The 16,583-nt window shown below is 37.1% G+C and overlaps 1 protein-coding gene across 2 annotated transcripts in view; it reads left to right on the top strand.

The window, feature by feature from the left end:
* The window catches only part of LOC131902645 (vomeronasal type-2 receptor 116-like), a 68,599-nt gene extending 66,137 nt beyond the window's left edge, over positions 1-2,462 (top strand). For both annotated transcript variants that reach the window (XM_059253655.1, XM_059253653.1), the window contains exon 6: positions 1,774-2,462. In XM_059253655.1, coding sequence (XP_059109638.1) covers positions 1,774-2,462 — 689 coding nt within the window. The remainder of the gene's footprint in view (positions 1-1,773) is intronic.
* The last annotated feature ends 14,121 nt before the right edge of the window (positions 2,463-16,583 follow it).

The raw sequence follows: 16,583 nt of genomic DNA, 5'->3' as shown, positions 1-16,583 counted from the left end.
GCAGTTATTCCATGTACCAGATAAACCTGAATTCCATCAGTGTCCTGTTATGATTCCGGATTTTAAATTCTGGAAATTGCTGGTGTTTTTGGAATTTGGCTGCCCATTCTTCTCAGGTTGTGGGTGGCTTCATCTTGGCATCCCATTCTTCTCAGCTTGTGGGTGGTTTCAGCTCCTTTATTAAATACCAGTATACCATTGAGAGGTTAGACTCCCTCAGCCTAGTTACTCCTTCAAGAGTAAATGTTTCAGCTACTGTTCCACTGCACACCAGAAGCCATCAGTCCATTGCCTGTTCAGCTGCCTTCAAAGAAAGGGGTACTGTACCTTTTCCAGATTGCAAAGCCACTTCAGCGATGGTGTCATATTGTCCTGGCCTCAGATGACACCTGTTGCCAAAGCTGCAACCATACAGGATCGGTAGTCCTTTGTTTTGTATCCTGTTTGTCAATTTTGGACAGCATACAGTTAGCAGTCAATGTGAGGGTACTTCCTTGCCCAGTTGCTAAATTTTGCCACAGTGAAAGTTAACTCCATTTGCAGTTTCTTCAATGCCCATATCTTCTCTGAAGTAAATTGGTGCTGCCAGGAGCTGACATGTCTCATAGTCATAAAAATGAAAAAAATCTATGTTATTAAAACATTATAAATGCCATATTCTGTAGATCTCTGAAGGGTTTTTAAGATGACCTGTCAATCTGAAATATATCTCTGTTTAACCTTGAAAACATATCTAGTATGACTACAAGTTTGATTGTAATGTCTAACTTCTAACTTTCATTTATTTATATCCTAATAGATGGTAATAATAACATTCAAGGATTAGCAGATTATATTACATTGTTAAATGAACTGTATAGGTACAACATCCTGAACAAGATTAGAAATATACGTACAGCGTTTTCTAACAATATCAATCTCAAATTTGTATCAATAGACATAATTTGTATACAATATACAAAAATCCAAGGCAATGTAAACTACTTAAAACTAGTTGTTGCTTTCAAAAAAATCATTCAATAATCTAACTTTTCATCTCTATCATATCTATATCCTCTCTTTTTTCTTTTCAGAGTAGAATCAATAATCCACATCTTATCTACAGCCTCTTTTTTTTTCAAACAAGAACCTTAAATATAATCTCCTTTTGTTTAGACTCTTCTCCTGACATGTCCAAATAGAAAACACAGTCTCCATCAATTACAAGAACAGCATTCATAAAACAGACAGAAAGACATCAGGAGGCACTACAACCATGGAATCTAAGACTTTACAATACACACTGTGCAAAATAATGGTTAATGATTTTACTCTCTGTCAATTTACCAGTTGAATATTTTCATCATAGCATTCAGAATGTACTGAAATGACATGTGCTTTCTGATAATATAGCAAATGGCATCATCAACACAGTTAAATAGACAACATAATGATTGTTTAATTTAAATCCTCATAAAATAATGAATGAGTATTTTGAAATGGAAGCATTGGTATGCAGCAATGTACTTCAATTACATCATCAGAAACAAATGAAGATATTGCAATGCTTCTTCAACACACTTAATTGTAATATGTCAAGAAATGACTGAAGCTGCATTAATCATATTTTTCTTTCTCCATCAGATGTGGATAAATGTGTGAGGTGTCCAGAGGACCAGTATGCCAACAGAGAGCAGGAGCAGTGCATTCACAAATCTGTGATCTTTCTGAACTACAAAGATCCCTTGGGGATGACTCTTGCCTCAATGGCCTTGTGCTTCACTGCATTCACAGTTCTTGTTCTTGGGGTCTTTGTTAAGCACCATGACACACCCATTGTGAAGGCCAATAACCGGAATCTTAGTTATATATTGCTCATCTCACTCATGTTTTGTTTCTTGTGCTCCTTTCTCTTTATTGGCCAACCCAACGCAGCTACTTGTGTCCTGCAACAAATCACATTTGGAGTTGTATTCACTGTGGCTGTTTCCACTGTCTTGGCCAAAACAGTGACTGTCCTTTTGGCTTTCACAGTCACGGCCCCTGGAAGAAGGATGAGGTTCTTTATGATTTCAAGGGCACCCAACTACATCATTGCCATCTGTACCCTCATCCAAATTATTCTTTGTACAATCTGGCTACTAATTTCTCCTCCCTTTATTGACAATGATGCACACTCTGAGCATGGCCAAATAATCATTGTGTGCAACAAGGGCTCAGTTACTGCATTCTACTGTGTCTTGGGATACCATGGCTCCATTGCCTTAGGGAGTTTCATTGTGGCTTTCTTGGCCAGGAATCTCCCTGACAAGTTCAATGAAGCCAAGTTGTTGACCTTCAGCATGTTGTTGTTCTGCAGTGTGTGGGTCACTTTTCTTCCTGTCTACCATAGCACCAAGGGCAAGGTCATGGTGGTAGTGGAGGTCTTCTCCATTTTGTCCTCAAGTGCAGGTCTGCTGGGATGCATCTTTATCCCAAAGTGATGCATAATTTTGTTAAGACCAGAGAGAAATTCTCTTCAAAAGTTAAGGGAGAAATCATCTTACTGAATACTCATTTCATAAATTGTTACTGAAAACTAGTGATGGTACCTGTTGTGATATAAAGCAAGATGCAGAATTAGCCAGTGATTCTCATTGTTTCTTCTAATGATAATGCCCTGAAATGTCATGTATACTACTTTACTGTATATTGTGTTCTACAGTCTTCCACTCAGACACATATTTTACAAGACCTGGTTCTTGGATATAAGTGCATAAGGGATATGTTCTTATGTTTTTCCAATGCAAAGTAGTATTTAAAATAAACTCCAAGGAATTCTTTTAATAACTGAATTTCTTAGTGCCTTTTAATGTAAGAGAAAACAGAGAAAGTTTGTTTTAGAGGGAATGAATATTTTCAGATGATGAGACTAATTACCCTTTGTGGAAGTGACAAGAGAAGCCTGTTGCATCCTGGGAGTTAGAGTAGTAAAATTTAGGAGAAAGAAAGATATTTTGTTAAATATATAGAAAAAATATTGTGAAAGATGGAGAGATGTATCAGCATTTAAAATCATATATGTCTTTTTCAGAGGAGATGAGTTCACTATTAAATCCAAATATCTTATAATTCATAGGCACCTCTAACAATAGTGCCAATAGAGCAGATGCCTTTTCTGTTTTCCAAGAACACTTACATACAGGTGTGCACATAAGAGCACACTCAAAAAGCACACATACACTTAATAGAATTAAATGAAAGTTTTAAATTGAAGTTTTCATACCACTACAATGGAACACTGGTTTTCTTTCTCCTTTTCATCCCCATTCACTGAAATAGATTTTCTTTCCCATAATATCCCCTGATTATGGTTTCTCCTCCAAGCCTCTCCAAGTTCCTCCAAGATCCTCCTCACATCACTTCCTATCTGAATCCACCTCATTTCTATCTCTCATTGGAAAACAGTCAGGTTTCTAGGGGATAAAAATAAAAAAATATGCTATGATAAGGAAAATCTAACACATTGGAATTGGTCCAAGTAGGCAAACATAAGGAAAAGAGCCCAAGAGAAGGCATGAGAATTAAACACATGTGTTTGTACATCCAGGAATCCCTCTAAAATCTTACCTTGAACCCATACCATTTATGCAAGCAATGTATAGGTTAAAAGTGAGTAGAAATATCTCTATCTCTATCTATACATCTCATGACAAACCTGTAAAAGTGGGGACGAAGGGGGAACTCTGACACAATACTATGAGACAAAGTCCTCCAATAATGAAGTTAACTGTGTTTTCTGTTCCCATCTATTTCTGGGCATGCAGTCCACTCTTAAAAGTAGTTTGATTCCCTACTGAGACTCCTTTGATGGAAAGTAAATTCTCATTAGCTGGTGGTTATCAATTGGAGATTGCTTCTATTTAGAGATAAGGCTTGTGATCACTTCTACTTTCAGGTCTGGGATTTGGTGCAACAATTTTCCCAGGTATCTTTCAGGCAGGATATTATTTTAGATCAAAGGGTTTTTGGATGTGTTGGCATTTTCAGTTCTCATTTGGTAATGTCCAGAGTACATTTCAGTACCAAAGACACTAGAATACTGGGTAAAATCTCAATTAAGACACCATTTCAACATCTGCATGTTCAATCTGTTGTGAAAGTGAAGTTGTGAAGGTTTTATTAATGGGTCCTTGTCATCAGTCTGTGGAGGACAATCTACAATCCTGGCCACAGCCTGGGTTGCCTGGTGACTCCCATGAGATCTTTTTAGGCAACAGTTTGATTAGATGTGAACCAAACTTCATTTGGTGATGAAGTGGCCAGTTGGGGCTCTGTCTCCCTTATTACTTAGTGAATTCATTCAGATCTTCTTTAGGCATGTATATAATTTATGAAGCTCCTATTGTTTTAGATTTACACAATGCTCATCAAGTGGCCCTTAATTTTAGCCATCTTTCCATATATTTCTCACTCCTCCTTCCTCCCAGTACCCTCCCTATTTGATCTTGTTTTAATTTGCACTTCCTTGGTGGCTAAAGACTTTAGCTCAACCATGTGTGTTTCATCTTTTTGGAATTCTTAGTTTGCACCTTTTCAAAATTGAGCTAATTTTTTTCTTGTTGAGATTTTCCATTCTTTTCCATTATAGATATGTTAATCTTTCATTCGAAGGGTGCCAAAAGTATTTGTTTAGCTGCTGTGTCTTTTCCATTGGTGTGTTTTACACTTATGTCAAAGATAAGTTGGCTATATCTGTGCACCCTAATTATGGGTTTTCTTATCCATTGAAATAGTGTAGTATCAGTATATTATGGTCCTCTGTAACTATAACACTAGAGTGTAGTCGAACATAATTATTATAATAACTCCAGCTTTGTTGTTTTTATTCTTCATTGCTTGATCCATCCAGAGTCTGTTTTTCTATTTGAATTTTATGATGTTTTGTCATAGTTCTGATTTTTCTTTATATTATGGTGGAATTTTGATAGATATTGTACAAAATATTAGCATACTGTTCATGGTATAAGCATGTATTTTTCAAACATTATTAATTATATCAATCCAGAACATGAAGGATAGTTTGCATTGTCTGTCAGTTTCTTTCCTCAGTGTTATAAAATGTCCACCATGAAGTATCAGTGAAATTATTAAGCCACTCCACATAGTTAAAAGGGAGGTTTATTTAGTGGCATAACCTACAAATGAAGGGATAGGTAGGTTGCAGTGTCTGGGAAAGATGTAGCACAGTCTGGCGGTGTTCTCTTGAGAATTCTGCTCGATCTACCTCCAGTGTCCAGGGTCCAGGAACCAAGCAAGGCGGCGCATCTGGATCTCGGGTGTTCAGGGTCCTCTCTTAGCCCTGCCTTGTAGGTCTGACAGTTACCGAAGCCTAAATCGGGGTTGGAACTTCCAGATCAAAGTTGGAATCACTACCCACTACATCTCCTCCTTTTGTCTAAATAAGAAGGCTCTAACCTAATACAAGACTATATACAAAGGAATGGTTATCAAATATTGTCCAGGAATAATGAGGGATAATGACCTACATAAAATGGAACTGCAAAAAATGTGAACAATATCATGCAAGAAACACATACTATAATCCAGAGAAGTCTAGAGTGTAGGTAAATGGTATATTACAAAGATCATTCCAAAAGGTGTCCCTATCCTAAAGAACCTGAATCTAATACTTAATATGTTCTATCTAAGATTATATATATACTAAGTTGTAACTGTAGACAGCTGGCAGCCTGGACAGTCACCTAATGTTTCTCAGCATTGTTGGTGCATTGAAATTGACTACAGGCCCAGAGTATCTGACAGACCATTTTCAGAAGCAGGAATTCTGAAAGACCATCTTACCCTGTCTTGGCAGAGTTCAGAAGTCACTTTCCTTGTGTCCCCCTTGTCCAGAAGGACAGCACTCGTATATCAGCAGTTGAGGTAAGGACAGTTCTTTGCTCAATAGGCCATTTTGTGCCAAGAAGACAAACTTCCAAATGGAAATGTCTTAGAAGCTCAATGTTCTCTCGGGATCAAATTGGTGCTGTCAGGAGCAATTGTGTCTCATGTCAACAGAATTCTAAGTTATTTAAATGCCGTATCCTCTAGGTCTATGAGGTGTTTGAAGATTACCTTTCCATCTGACCTATGTATCTATAAATCTGGATAACCTAATGTAACTATAGAGATGACAAGCATAGGTGACTATAAATCTGTAAGTCTTATCTACCGAAATAACCTAAAGACTAAGGCTTCATGTAAACCATGTAAACAGTCTATAAGCAAATGCACAGTAAAGGATGATGACTACAAAATTGTGACAATACACAAGATATTCATAACAAAGGTAGGAATGTATAGTGTGATATGCAATACGACAATAATCTTAAATATATATCAATCCTAAACAGAAGTAGAACACACATACAGTATGACAGATATAAATTACATTTGTATCAATGTATATATATTTCAAATAAGACTAGAAATATATGTACATTATACCAAATATAGTTCTGTCTTTATATCAATATACAAATTACCTTAAACAGGAACATAAAAATAGTTTACATTTGTATCAACAGGATAGCAAATAAATACTTGTCTCATCATGTTTATTTCATTAATATTCAGAATATTCTAGATACGGAATCAATCTTTATGCCACTCAAAAGATGAGGAAATAGAAGATTTCAGCTAAAAATTTGTTATTTTTATTTTAATCTGTACAGAAATTCATTATTTTTATTTGCAATGATTTCTTAGAATTTTGATAGTTTTATTCCATCAATTACTATACTTAAATATATAAACGGTGATTTTTAACTAAGCCATATACACAGATTTTACAGAAGTTTAAGTAAATAGATTCTATATAATTCATAAATGCTTGGAACCAAAGTTAAATTAAACAAATAAGATTACTGGGTTCAGACTACTTTTAGACACATTGGAATTCAGAGGAAAATCTCACAGGATTTATTTACACACAATGGACTTATCCTCAGCCTGGAAATATTAAATGATGTCATTAGCAAGAAATGGGGCAGAATTGGGAAGTCACCATGTTATCTAAACAGACAGACTCTAGAATTTCAGTCTTTTCACAGACTCTATATAAATTTATATGACAATCTGTGTGTTTGTGTGTATGGGATTGTGAGTTTGTATGTACATGTGCTGGACTTGTGGATAGGTGTAGCTAGAGTTTTCCTGCCTGGCCCACCTCAGGACAAATCTCTGTCACCCGCCAGTCCCACAGCTGCTCAGACCCAACCAAATAAACACAGAGACTTACATTGCTTACAAACTGTATGGCCGTGGCAGGCTTCTTGCTAACTATTCTTATATCTTAAATTAATCCATTTCCATTAATCTATACCATGCCACATGGCTCGTGGCTTACCGGGATCTTCCCATGCGGCTTGTCATGGTGGCGGCTGGCAGTGTCTCTCTCTCAGCCTTCCACTTCCCAGAATTCTTCTCCTTGTCCCGCCTATACTTCCTGCCTAGCCAATGGCCAATCAGTGATTTATTTACTGACCAATCAGCAACACACTTGACATACAGACCATCCCACAGCACTTCCCCTTTTCTTTTCTTAAAAAGGAAGGTTTTAACCTTTACATATCTCCAAAGTCAACTTGGTATATTTGGGAATTTGGGCGTAGTTTCTCTTACTACTTCCTGCTGGAGGGGGGCGCTGTATCTTATGGGGATACAAAGAAAATTTTAGAATTATGGAATAGTCCATGAGGGTATGTCGTCTGAGCCAGTTGCCTTGAAACCATTCTGGATGTTGGATCATCAGGGCCATGGTGTCATCGGAGACCTTTCAGGGGGTCTTGGCTGGTCAAACCTGATGTATCTTAATCTTGAACAAATCCATAGCCTCTGGCTTTCTGTGGAAACAAAATCAGAGCCTCCTTTCCAAAGCAACATATCCTTACATCCAAATTTTGAAGTCAAGGTACCTTTAAAATATACATTTTGGCATAACTCAACATCTTTTGTAATCAAATGTTTTTCTTCAGTTGCGAATATCAAAGAGAACATAATCCAGATTCTCTGTGTGGTAGCCATCTTTACGTGGCTTATTTTTTTATATTATCTTGAGCCTATTGCTTTAAACTGCAGCCTTTTAAGCCTGAAATGGTGCTGGCGCTATGGCTGCTGGCTCTGCCCACTTCAGCTTCCCAACATGGCGGCGCTACATTTTCCACCAGCTCTGGGAGCCATCAACTCTCAGAAATAGTGGGTCTATGTTTCTATCAAAGCAGCGTGTAGCGCAGAAACCTCTTTTTTTTTGTTGTTCTGTTTTGTACTAGCAAAGGCTAAATCCACCACACAGCTTAATGTACCACTTGCAGAGGCTTCATTCCCGCCATACTGCAGGTCGAGCATGCACGCCAGGAACCCGCCATAGTAGCTCAAACATGCAGGCTGCCACTAGCTTGAAAGAGACAACTAGGAGCTGTTTTTAGCTCTGTTTTAGAATCTTTTTTCTCCGTTTTTAAGTGGAAACTCTTGTCACCACGTTGGACGCCATTTGTAGCTAGAGTTTTCCTGCCTGGCCCACCTCAGGACAAATCTCTGTCACCCGCCAGTCCCACAGCCGCTCAGACCCAACCAAATAAACACAGAGACTTACATTGCTTACAAACTGTATGGCCGTGGCAGGCTTCTTGCTAACTATTCTTATATCTTAAATTAATCCATTTCCATTAATCTATACCATGCCACATGGCTCGTGGCTTACCGGGATCTTCCCATGCGGCTTGTCATGGTGGCGGCTGGCAGTGTCTCTCTCTCAGCCTTCCACTTCCCAGAATTCTTCTCCTTGTCCCGCCTATACTTCCTGCCTAGCCAATGGCCAATCAATGATTTATTTACTGACCAATCAGCAAAACACTTGACATACAGACCATCCCACAGCAGATAGGTGTTGTTTAAACCCATCCACAAATCCAGCACTACAGAAAGCACTAGAAGGAAAATTCCAACCTAAGGAAGTCAGATACACCCACGTAAACACAGGCAATAGATAACACCACAGCAGTAAACCCCAAAGGAGAGAAGTACACACACACTACCACCAAAAGATAACAAGAACTAACAATCACTGGTCATTAATATCCCTTAATATCAATGGACTTAATTCACCTATAAAAAGAAACAGGCTTACAGAATGGATACAAAAGCAGGACCCATTTTTCTGGTGCACACAAGAAACACACCTCAAATTCAAAGATAGACACTACCTCAGAATAAAAGACTGGGAAAAGACTTTCCAATCAAACAGACATAAGAAACAAGCTGTTGTAGCCATCCTAATATCCAGCAAAATAGACTTCACACTAAAATCAATCAAAAGACATCAAGAAGAACATTACATACTCATCATAGGAAAGATCCACCAAGATGAATTTTAAATTCTGAACATTTATGCTCCAAACACAAGGGCACCCACATTTGTAAAAGAAACATTACTAAAGCAGAAATAACACATAAAACCCCACATATTAATAGTGGGAGACTTCAACACCTGACTCTCACTACTGGACGGATCAGCCAAATTGAAACTTGACAGAGAAATAAGGGACTTAGCTGTTGTTATGACTCAAATGGACTTAGTAGATATCTACAGAACATTCCATCCTAACAAAAAAGAATATACCTTCTTCTCAGCACCCCACGGAATCTTCTCTAAAATCGACCACATACTTGGCCACAAAGCAAATCTCAACAGATGCAAAACAATTGGAATAACCTCCTGTGTTCTATCAGACCACCCTGGTTTAAAGTCAGATTTCAACAACAACAAAAATTACAGAAAGCCTACAATCTCATGGAAACTTAATAATGCTCAACTGAATGTGTACATGTGCATGTTTTTGTGTATGTTCACATATATGCAAATATTTTACTCAAAAATGAAGGAGAAGTAGTTTTTGAGAATTGAAGGCCTTAAGGAACTTGGGATAGGGTACCATGTGAATCCAATATAAGGAAAATATCACATTTGTGTCATTAATGCAAGATGCACCCACATAAACACAAACACATGTCATAAATTCAGAAGGAAACTATGTAGACTGAGGAATGGAATGAGTGGTAAGATGAGCAACAGATGTGAGTGAAAGAGGGGAAAATACCACAAAAAGGACATGCTACATGTGTCGCTTGCCAGAATATAAAGTATATTACTTTTTTAAAATAATAATTATTTGATACCATGCTAAAACTGTAGCATGGGAATTTTTATTTGCACTCTCCATGAAAGGTGAATTATCTGTCTTCCTACAAAAGACTCTTCCAGTCACATTTCTGTATTTTCACATCCAAGGCCCCCAGGATGCCTCATCATAGAAACATAGGTCATACAGTGTTTAAATGTTTATTATTAAATGAACAATAAGATCCACATAGAACACTAAACCTGTGTGCCTTGTCTCCCATACTAAATAAGACACATCACTAACCCCAGTAAACACTGGCTCTACTTTGTTCTGCTTTCTGTGCAGTCCCAAACCACTGAAAAAGCTTCATCAGCCCACACTCATCAGAACACTCTCACACTGGCATTTCAGGTTCTAGAATGCAAACAAAAACAGAAAGCTAGGAAAATTTTATAAGAGCAATTTACAAATTAAACTGAGGATCACTTCAGAGTTTCTATTTACTTCTAAGATACTCAAAAAAGACTTCTATGCAGCCACTAGTAGATTTTAAAATGAACAAAAAGAATGTAGGAAATTAAAGATGAAGCAGAAGAAATGGGTCAACACATGGAATTAAACTATTAGAACTGAGGCTTGAGATGAAGATAATGTTTAGAAATCAAATATTTGCCTTATCTTCTGTTTAATAATGTTTGCATTGGAGGATCGGTGATAGATTTTATTTTGTATTTGAAATATATGACAGAACTTATGAAACTTATTGAATATTTTAAAAATATTTTTACAATGCTGTAAATGTAACAAAGGCTCTATGTAGAGCTGGATAGTTGTAGAACAGTAGGATTCAGGACATTTTGTAATTTGGCCTGATTATTGGTTCACAAAAGATTGGAATAACAGGATTTCGTTAGCTATCCTGTGACTGTCACAGGTGTAGCATAGGCTCCACTATGCAAGCTGTGTGGAACTCACTTGCTGTAACATGGAGCTGCTTTTCCCTACAGGGCTTTTGTGCTACAATTCCCACTATGTAACTGTGAGTTCTAACTTTGTGAGTTCTCTCTGAACATTGTTACTTATCTCAATGTGGATCATCTGCCAAAATCTACTGACATCATTTCTGAAGGAATTAATATAAACAGATTGTTCAGACAATCCGGGGACCAAATTTTCTCAAAATGACATCCTCCAAAGACCTTGAAATTTTACAAATATGAGTGATGTCATAAAACTACCTGAGGTCTCCTCATATATATTTATAAACCAAATTTAATCACATGGACATCAGCTGCAGAGCCCCAGGGAAGAGACTGTCATAGATTCCTACAGAGGGGCTGAATCATCTGGAAGAAAGGAATCATGAACACGTAAATAGTCTCTGCTGCAGAAATAAAAACAGGTTGGAATATACAGGTGGCCATATAATGTGCTGATCTTAACAGCACTTCACAATACACACTGATCAGGCTTCAAGTTGGACAAAGATGTTCACTTTGATTTTTCTCTTCTTGCTCCTGAACAATCCACTTCTTGTGTCCAGTATCACCTATCCCAAGTGCTTTTGGAGAATGAAGCAGAATAATGACAAGGATGGAGATTTGTTGACAGGCTGTATCTTCTTCCTTTTCAGAGTGCAGTGGCCTGTGGAGAAAGATTATTTCAACCACATTCTGAATACACTGTAAGTTTCTTTCTATTTTCTATGTACGTAATCATGAATATTTCATGGTGGGTAGTAAGATGAGAATCAGAGAACGTTTTGAGTCTCTGTTCTGTTACTCAATCTGCAAACCAAGAAACAACCCCAGATTCTTTTAGAGACTCTTTTTCTACTTTTAATTTGTCCAGAGAGTTTTGTTATTCTCCCAGTTATCCTCCTACTTAACAGGCTGAAAGGGCTCTCTAAATTGTTCCATCACATGTAGCCCTCCTCTTGACAGTTTCCACAGCACAGTAGCTGGTGGTGTCTTACTGAAGGAAACCCCAATCTATTCAATGACTATTATTCTAAATGTAAGTAAATGACTGTCAAGTAGAGTCTGTGATGACCATTTGATCACCGTGTCACTCCTAATGCATGTGCTAGGACAACTAATATTTGTGGTACCCCCAGCTCCAGAGAATTTTTCCATAGCTATTCAGTTACTCTCTAAGATGCTCTGCATGTGGTCACATTGTGCCTTCTAAAGCTGCATCAAGAATGAAAGTAGGAGACCTGCCCACTGTGAACTTCACATGGGTTCCTGTTCCCCATTCTTCACCCATATACATGTATAACTACAGGCCTTTAATTTCAAAGTCTAGTTCTTCACTCTCTCTTTAGGGTAAAGAAGGAATGTGTAGACTGAAAATGACATGCTTGCATTCTTTGGAATGTAGGGTGAGTAATAGTGGTGATTACTTACTTTCTTTGTCCCTGGCCTGAATGACAACAGTGGCATGTGATACTTGGCCACACTTGAGAACAGTTACCTACTAGTCCATCTTTGATATTGTTTAAGAAGCATGTGTCTCTTCTCCTTATGTCTAAGCTGTTTATTCTGTGATACTTATGTCACATTTAACTCATATGTTTCTCTTTCTGTAATTTTACTAGTTATAGCTGGCTGCATAGTTTACCAATTTGGGCAATATACACATTTTGATTTTGTGTACTGCGGATAGTTTTTTAACGTAGCACTTTAGTCCAGTAGTTTGCTCTAACAGTTCAAGTAATTGATGTTTCTTAGTGTTTAGTGTGCAGGAGTTAGTGTTTGAGATTCATAAGTCACAATATCGAATTCTTGTTGAGTGTTACTGACAATTTCAATTATATTTTTCCATATAGTAATAAAGGATATAATAAGATAGTTTTTATTTAAAAATGCATAGATGTATGTCTGTATTTGTACCCAAAGATACCACAGTGGTACAATTTCTAAGTGGGATACAGATTGTATTTATCTCTGAGTGAATCATTCTGAATAAAAGAGTATTTCTGAGTTTGAAGCTTTTTGGTCAGATAATACGAAATGAGTTAGAAGACAAGAGTGTTACTCTTCTTCCATACACATAAGCACAAAATGATATTGTTCTATGCTTACTAACTTTATAACGATATTTATTTTCAAAATTCGTAAATATTTCCCATACATTGCACACTTTATAATCTTTTAGTATACAAAAATGTAATGCTGACACAAATAATTCTCACTTCAATTTCCAGAAGTCCCTAGTTTTCAATACAATGCCAGTGTTGTGCATTTGTAAGTTAAAAATGTATACAAAATGTGCTCTCTATGAGATAATTTATGTTGGTCAGATATATCAAGTATGATTACATTGAACATACTTGTATAAACATAAAATAGGTGAACAGTACTGGAGTACATGCTCTTAATATCACCATTTGGGAAATGGAATAGGGGTATCCCTGTGCATTTGATGCCAGGCCAGTCTAAAGCCAATTGTCACTCAAAAGCATGGAATCTGTTGCCTCTTTATGGCCTAGATGAGTAGTTGTCACATCCACACACACATAGATGCATATATTTACCAGACATACTCTGATATTTAAAATTATTATTTTAAATAAATAAATAAATCTTTTCAAAATTTTGTGCTTGCAGTCGACAAACAAGAAAGAAAAAAGAACAAGATAGGGATAGACATGAGGGAAAATGTTAACTATGTTACCAAATAATTATAATAAATTATAAGGACTTGAGCCAAATATATCTCAGAAAGACTATTGTGCATTAAACTGTCATGTTTTGATGCCATATCCAATTGAGTTTATTTCATAAAAATTACCAGAAAGTTTGCTCATGTACCATATATATTTTTCACATTGTTCAATAATTTCAAAATGAATTCATGATCAGATTATCCATTTTGTCAAAGACTGTGCCCATGTATTTACCTTCTGAGCAAGTATGCAAAACCAGAGATGGGCATCCCTCTCTGTGGAAAATGCAAAGTCTCATCTTATGTTTGATAGATGCACTCTCATGAACTTTTAATGATTTTTCAAACTTCCAGCTTCTCTGTCATTGCAATCTCACAACACAATATATTTATTTCAGTCATAGTAGATGGTTGGGAATACCATCCAGTACAGTATAAGCCTCATTCTGACTACAAATGATCATCACTAGATTTCTGTCCAAAATAAACAGTGTTCCATTTACAGAGCACCAACTGTAGACTATAAGTTTGTTCTGGCCTTGACTATTTCTGTTGTTGAAGTCAACAGGAACCCTGAGCTTTTATAAAATATGACTCTATTATTTCCATACCAACAGGGGTATAATACTGTGTCACAATTACACAATTTTTTCTTTTTTGAACAAAATTGTGAAACTCCCCCTAATTATGTCTCTAACAAAGACATCAGGTGTACAGTGGTACTTAAAGAACCTTACCGGGCAGCATCTGTCATCATTGGGACATTCCTAGAAATCTACAAATCTCAGCAGGTGAGTTTTATTTGGGGTGATTTTGTAAGAAACCCTGTATTCACTGGTGGCTTTCCCAGATGCCAAGAAGAACGTGAGGAGGAGACTGACCTCACAGTCATGTCCAACTTTGTAGTTCAAGGGTACAATTCAGAGACTTGATGGTGCTTCCACAATTCCTTGTGTGAAACAGATGATGGAAAAAGTAAGAAGTAAGGGGATTTTCTAGAATACTCAGCAGAAGTGTGCTTACATGTTTTTAGGTGTTCATGATACTTATGCTGCTTCCTGTGTCCTAGGTCATTTAGCTTACTTATGGACCCTTCCGTCCTATCCTGAATGATCATGATCACTTTTCCTGTCTGTGTCAGATGCCTCCCAAAGACACAGCTCTAGGAGAGGCCATGATCTCTTTGATGCTTTACTTCAACTGGCTCTGGATTTGACTGTCCATCTTAGAAAATGATCAGATTACTTTATTTCTTTCACATTTGAGAACAGACATGAAAAATATGTTCTGTTTCACCTTTGTGATCATGATCCCGGGCAAGAAGTAATTTTACATGTCAAGAGCTGAAGTGTGTTATAAACAAATCATAACATATCCATAAATGCAGTTGTCATTTATAGTGACACAAACAGTTTTCTAGCTGTGAGCCTTAGAATGTTGGATCTCTAGGTATACAAAGAATATGGGCTACCACTTCACAGTGGGATCTCACTACAAGTAAGAGAAGTTTCACACTTGACTCATCTCTTGGGACTCTAGCTTTTGCACACCACTATGCTGAGATTTCTGGTTTTAAAATTTAGTCAAGATATTGATCCATCTCAAATACTCAGATGATTACCTGGAAAGGCTGGGTGGATTAATTTTAACTGTGAGGTCTTGGAATCTAATTGAAAATCTAACTGAAAAGCTGCTCATCCAATGCCTAGTTGGAATGGCTAATGGTCAGGACTATTGACATGGCCTTTAGTTGTGGCAATGACACTGTATACAATGCTGTTCATGCTGTGTCCCTTGCCCTGCATGCGATGCTTCTTTAATAAGAAGATAATCAGCCAGTGGACAACAGCAAAAAACCTGTTATTAACTGTATTAAGGTAGTGTTTCCTCTATTGGGTGATATTTGGTCTCATCAATGTCGTTGTGCTTAAGAGTTTCTCAGATGCTCAAATCTAGTGTATTAAGAAATATTCACCAAATAGAAAGACTTCTGGACATTTGTCTTTCTGAGGAAATAAATCAACAGTGTGCTGTAAGTCTCTACTGCCAAGCCAATTAAGTGGAAGAAACAATTTATCAATGGAAATTAGTGATTATGTTACAAAGCCTCAAATAATATCAGCCTATCCTAATACTGAAAATATATCAGTCCTTAGTTATTAATGCTCTCCAATATGTTGTAATCAGTTTAGGAAATGGTTTTTACAAGTGTCCTTATCTGATTCTACTCCCTTTTAGGCTTTGGGGATCTCACTTAGATCTCTGAGAGTAATTATGCATGAAATTGTGCTGTGATTCAGTACATGCATATTCATGTATGTGAATGGATGCTTCTCACTGTATGTATGTATGTTTGTGTGTTCCTGTGTGTCTGTGTATGTATCTGTATTGCTTTACATATATGTAGGTTTGTGTCTACCTGTGTATCTGTATTTGTCAGTGTATATGTCTGCGTGTACCTGTATAGGTATTTTGCATGTTTCTGTGTAGTGGTTGCACATACGTATGTCTGTGTTGGTGTATATGGGTGTTTATGTGCGTGTCTGTTGGTATGTCTTTGGATGTGGGCATAAATCTGTCTGTGTCAGTGTCTCTAAGTGTGGTTGTTTGTATCTGTGTATCTCTCTCTGTGTGTATATTTCTGAGAACATGCATATTTGTGTGGGCCTAGGTATGTTTTGATTGTTTCTCTTTTTGTGTGTCTATTTGGGTGTATATGTCTCTCTGTCTACATGTGCCAGTACGTTTGTCTGTGTGTCTTAGTATGTATGG

The sequence above is a fragment of the Peromyscus eremicus genome, chromosome 1, assembly GCF_949786415.1.
Source record: "Peromyscus eremicus chromosome 1, PerEre_H2_v1, whole genome shotgun sequence".
NCBI lineage: Eukaryota > Metazoa > Chordata > Mammalia > Rodentia > Cricetidae > Peromyscus > Peromyscus eremicus.
This window is presented reverse-complemented; position numbering and strand designations above follow the sequence as displayed.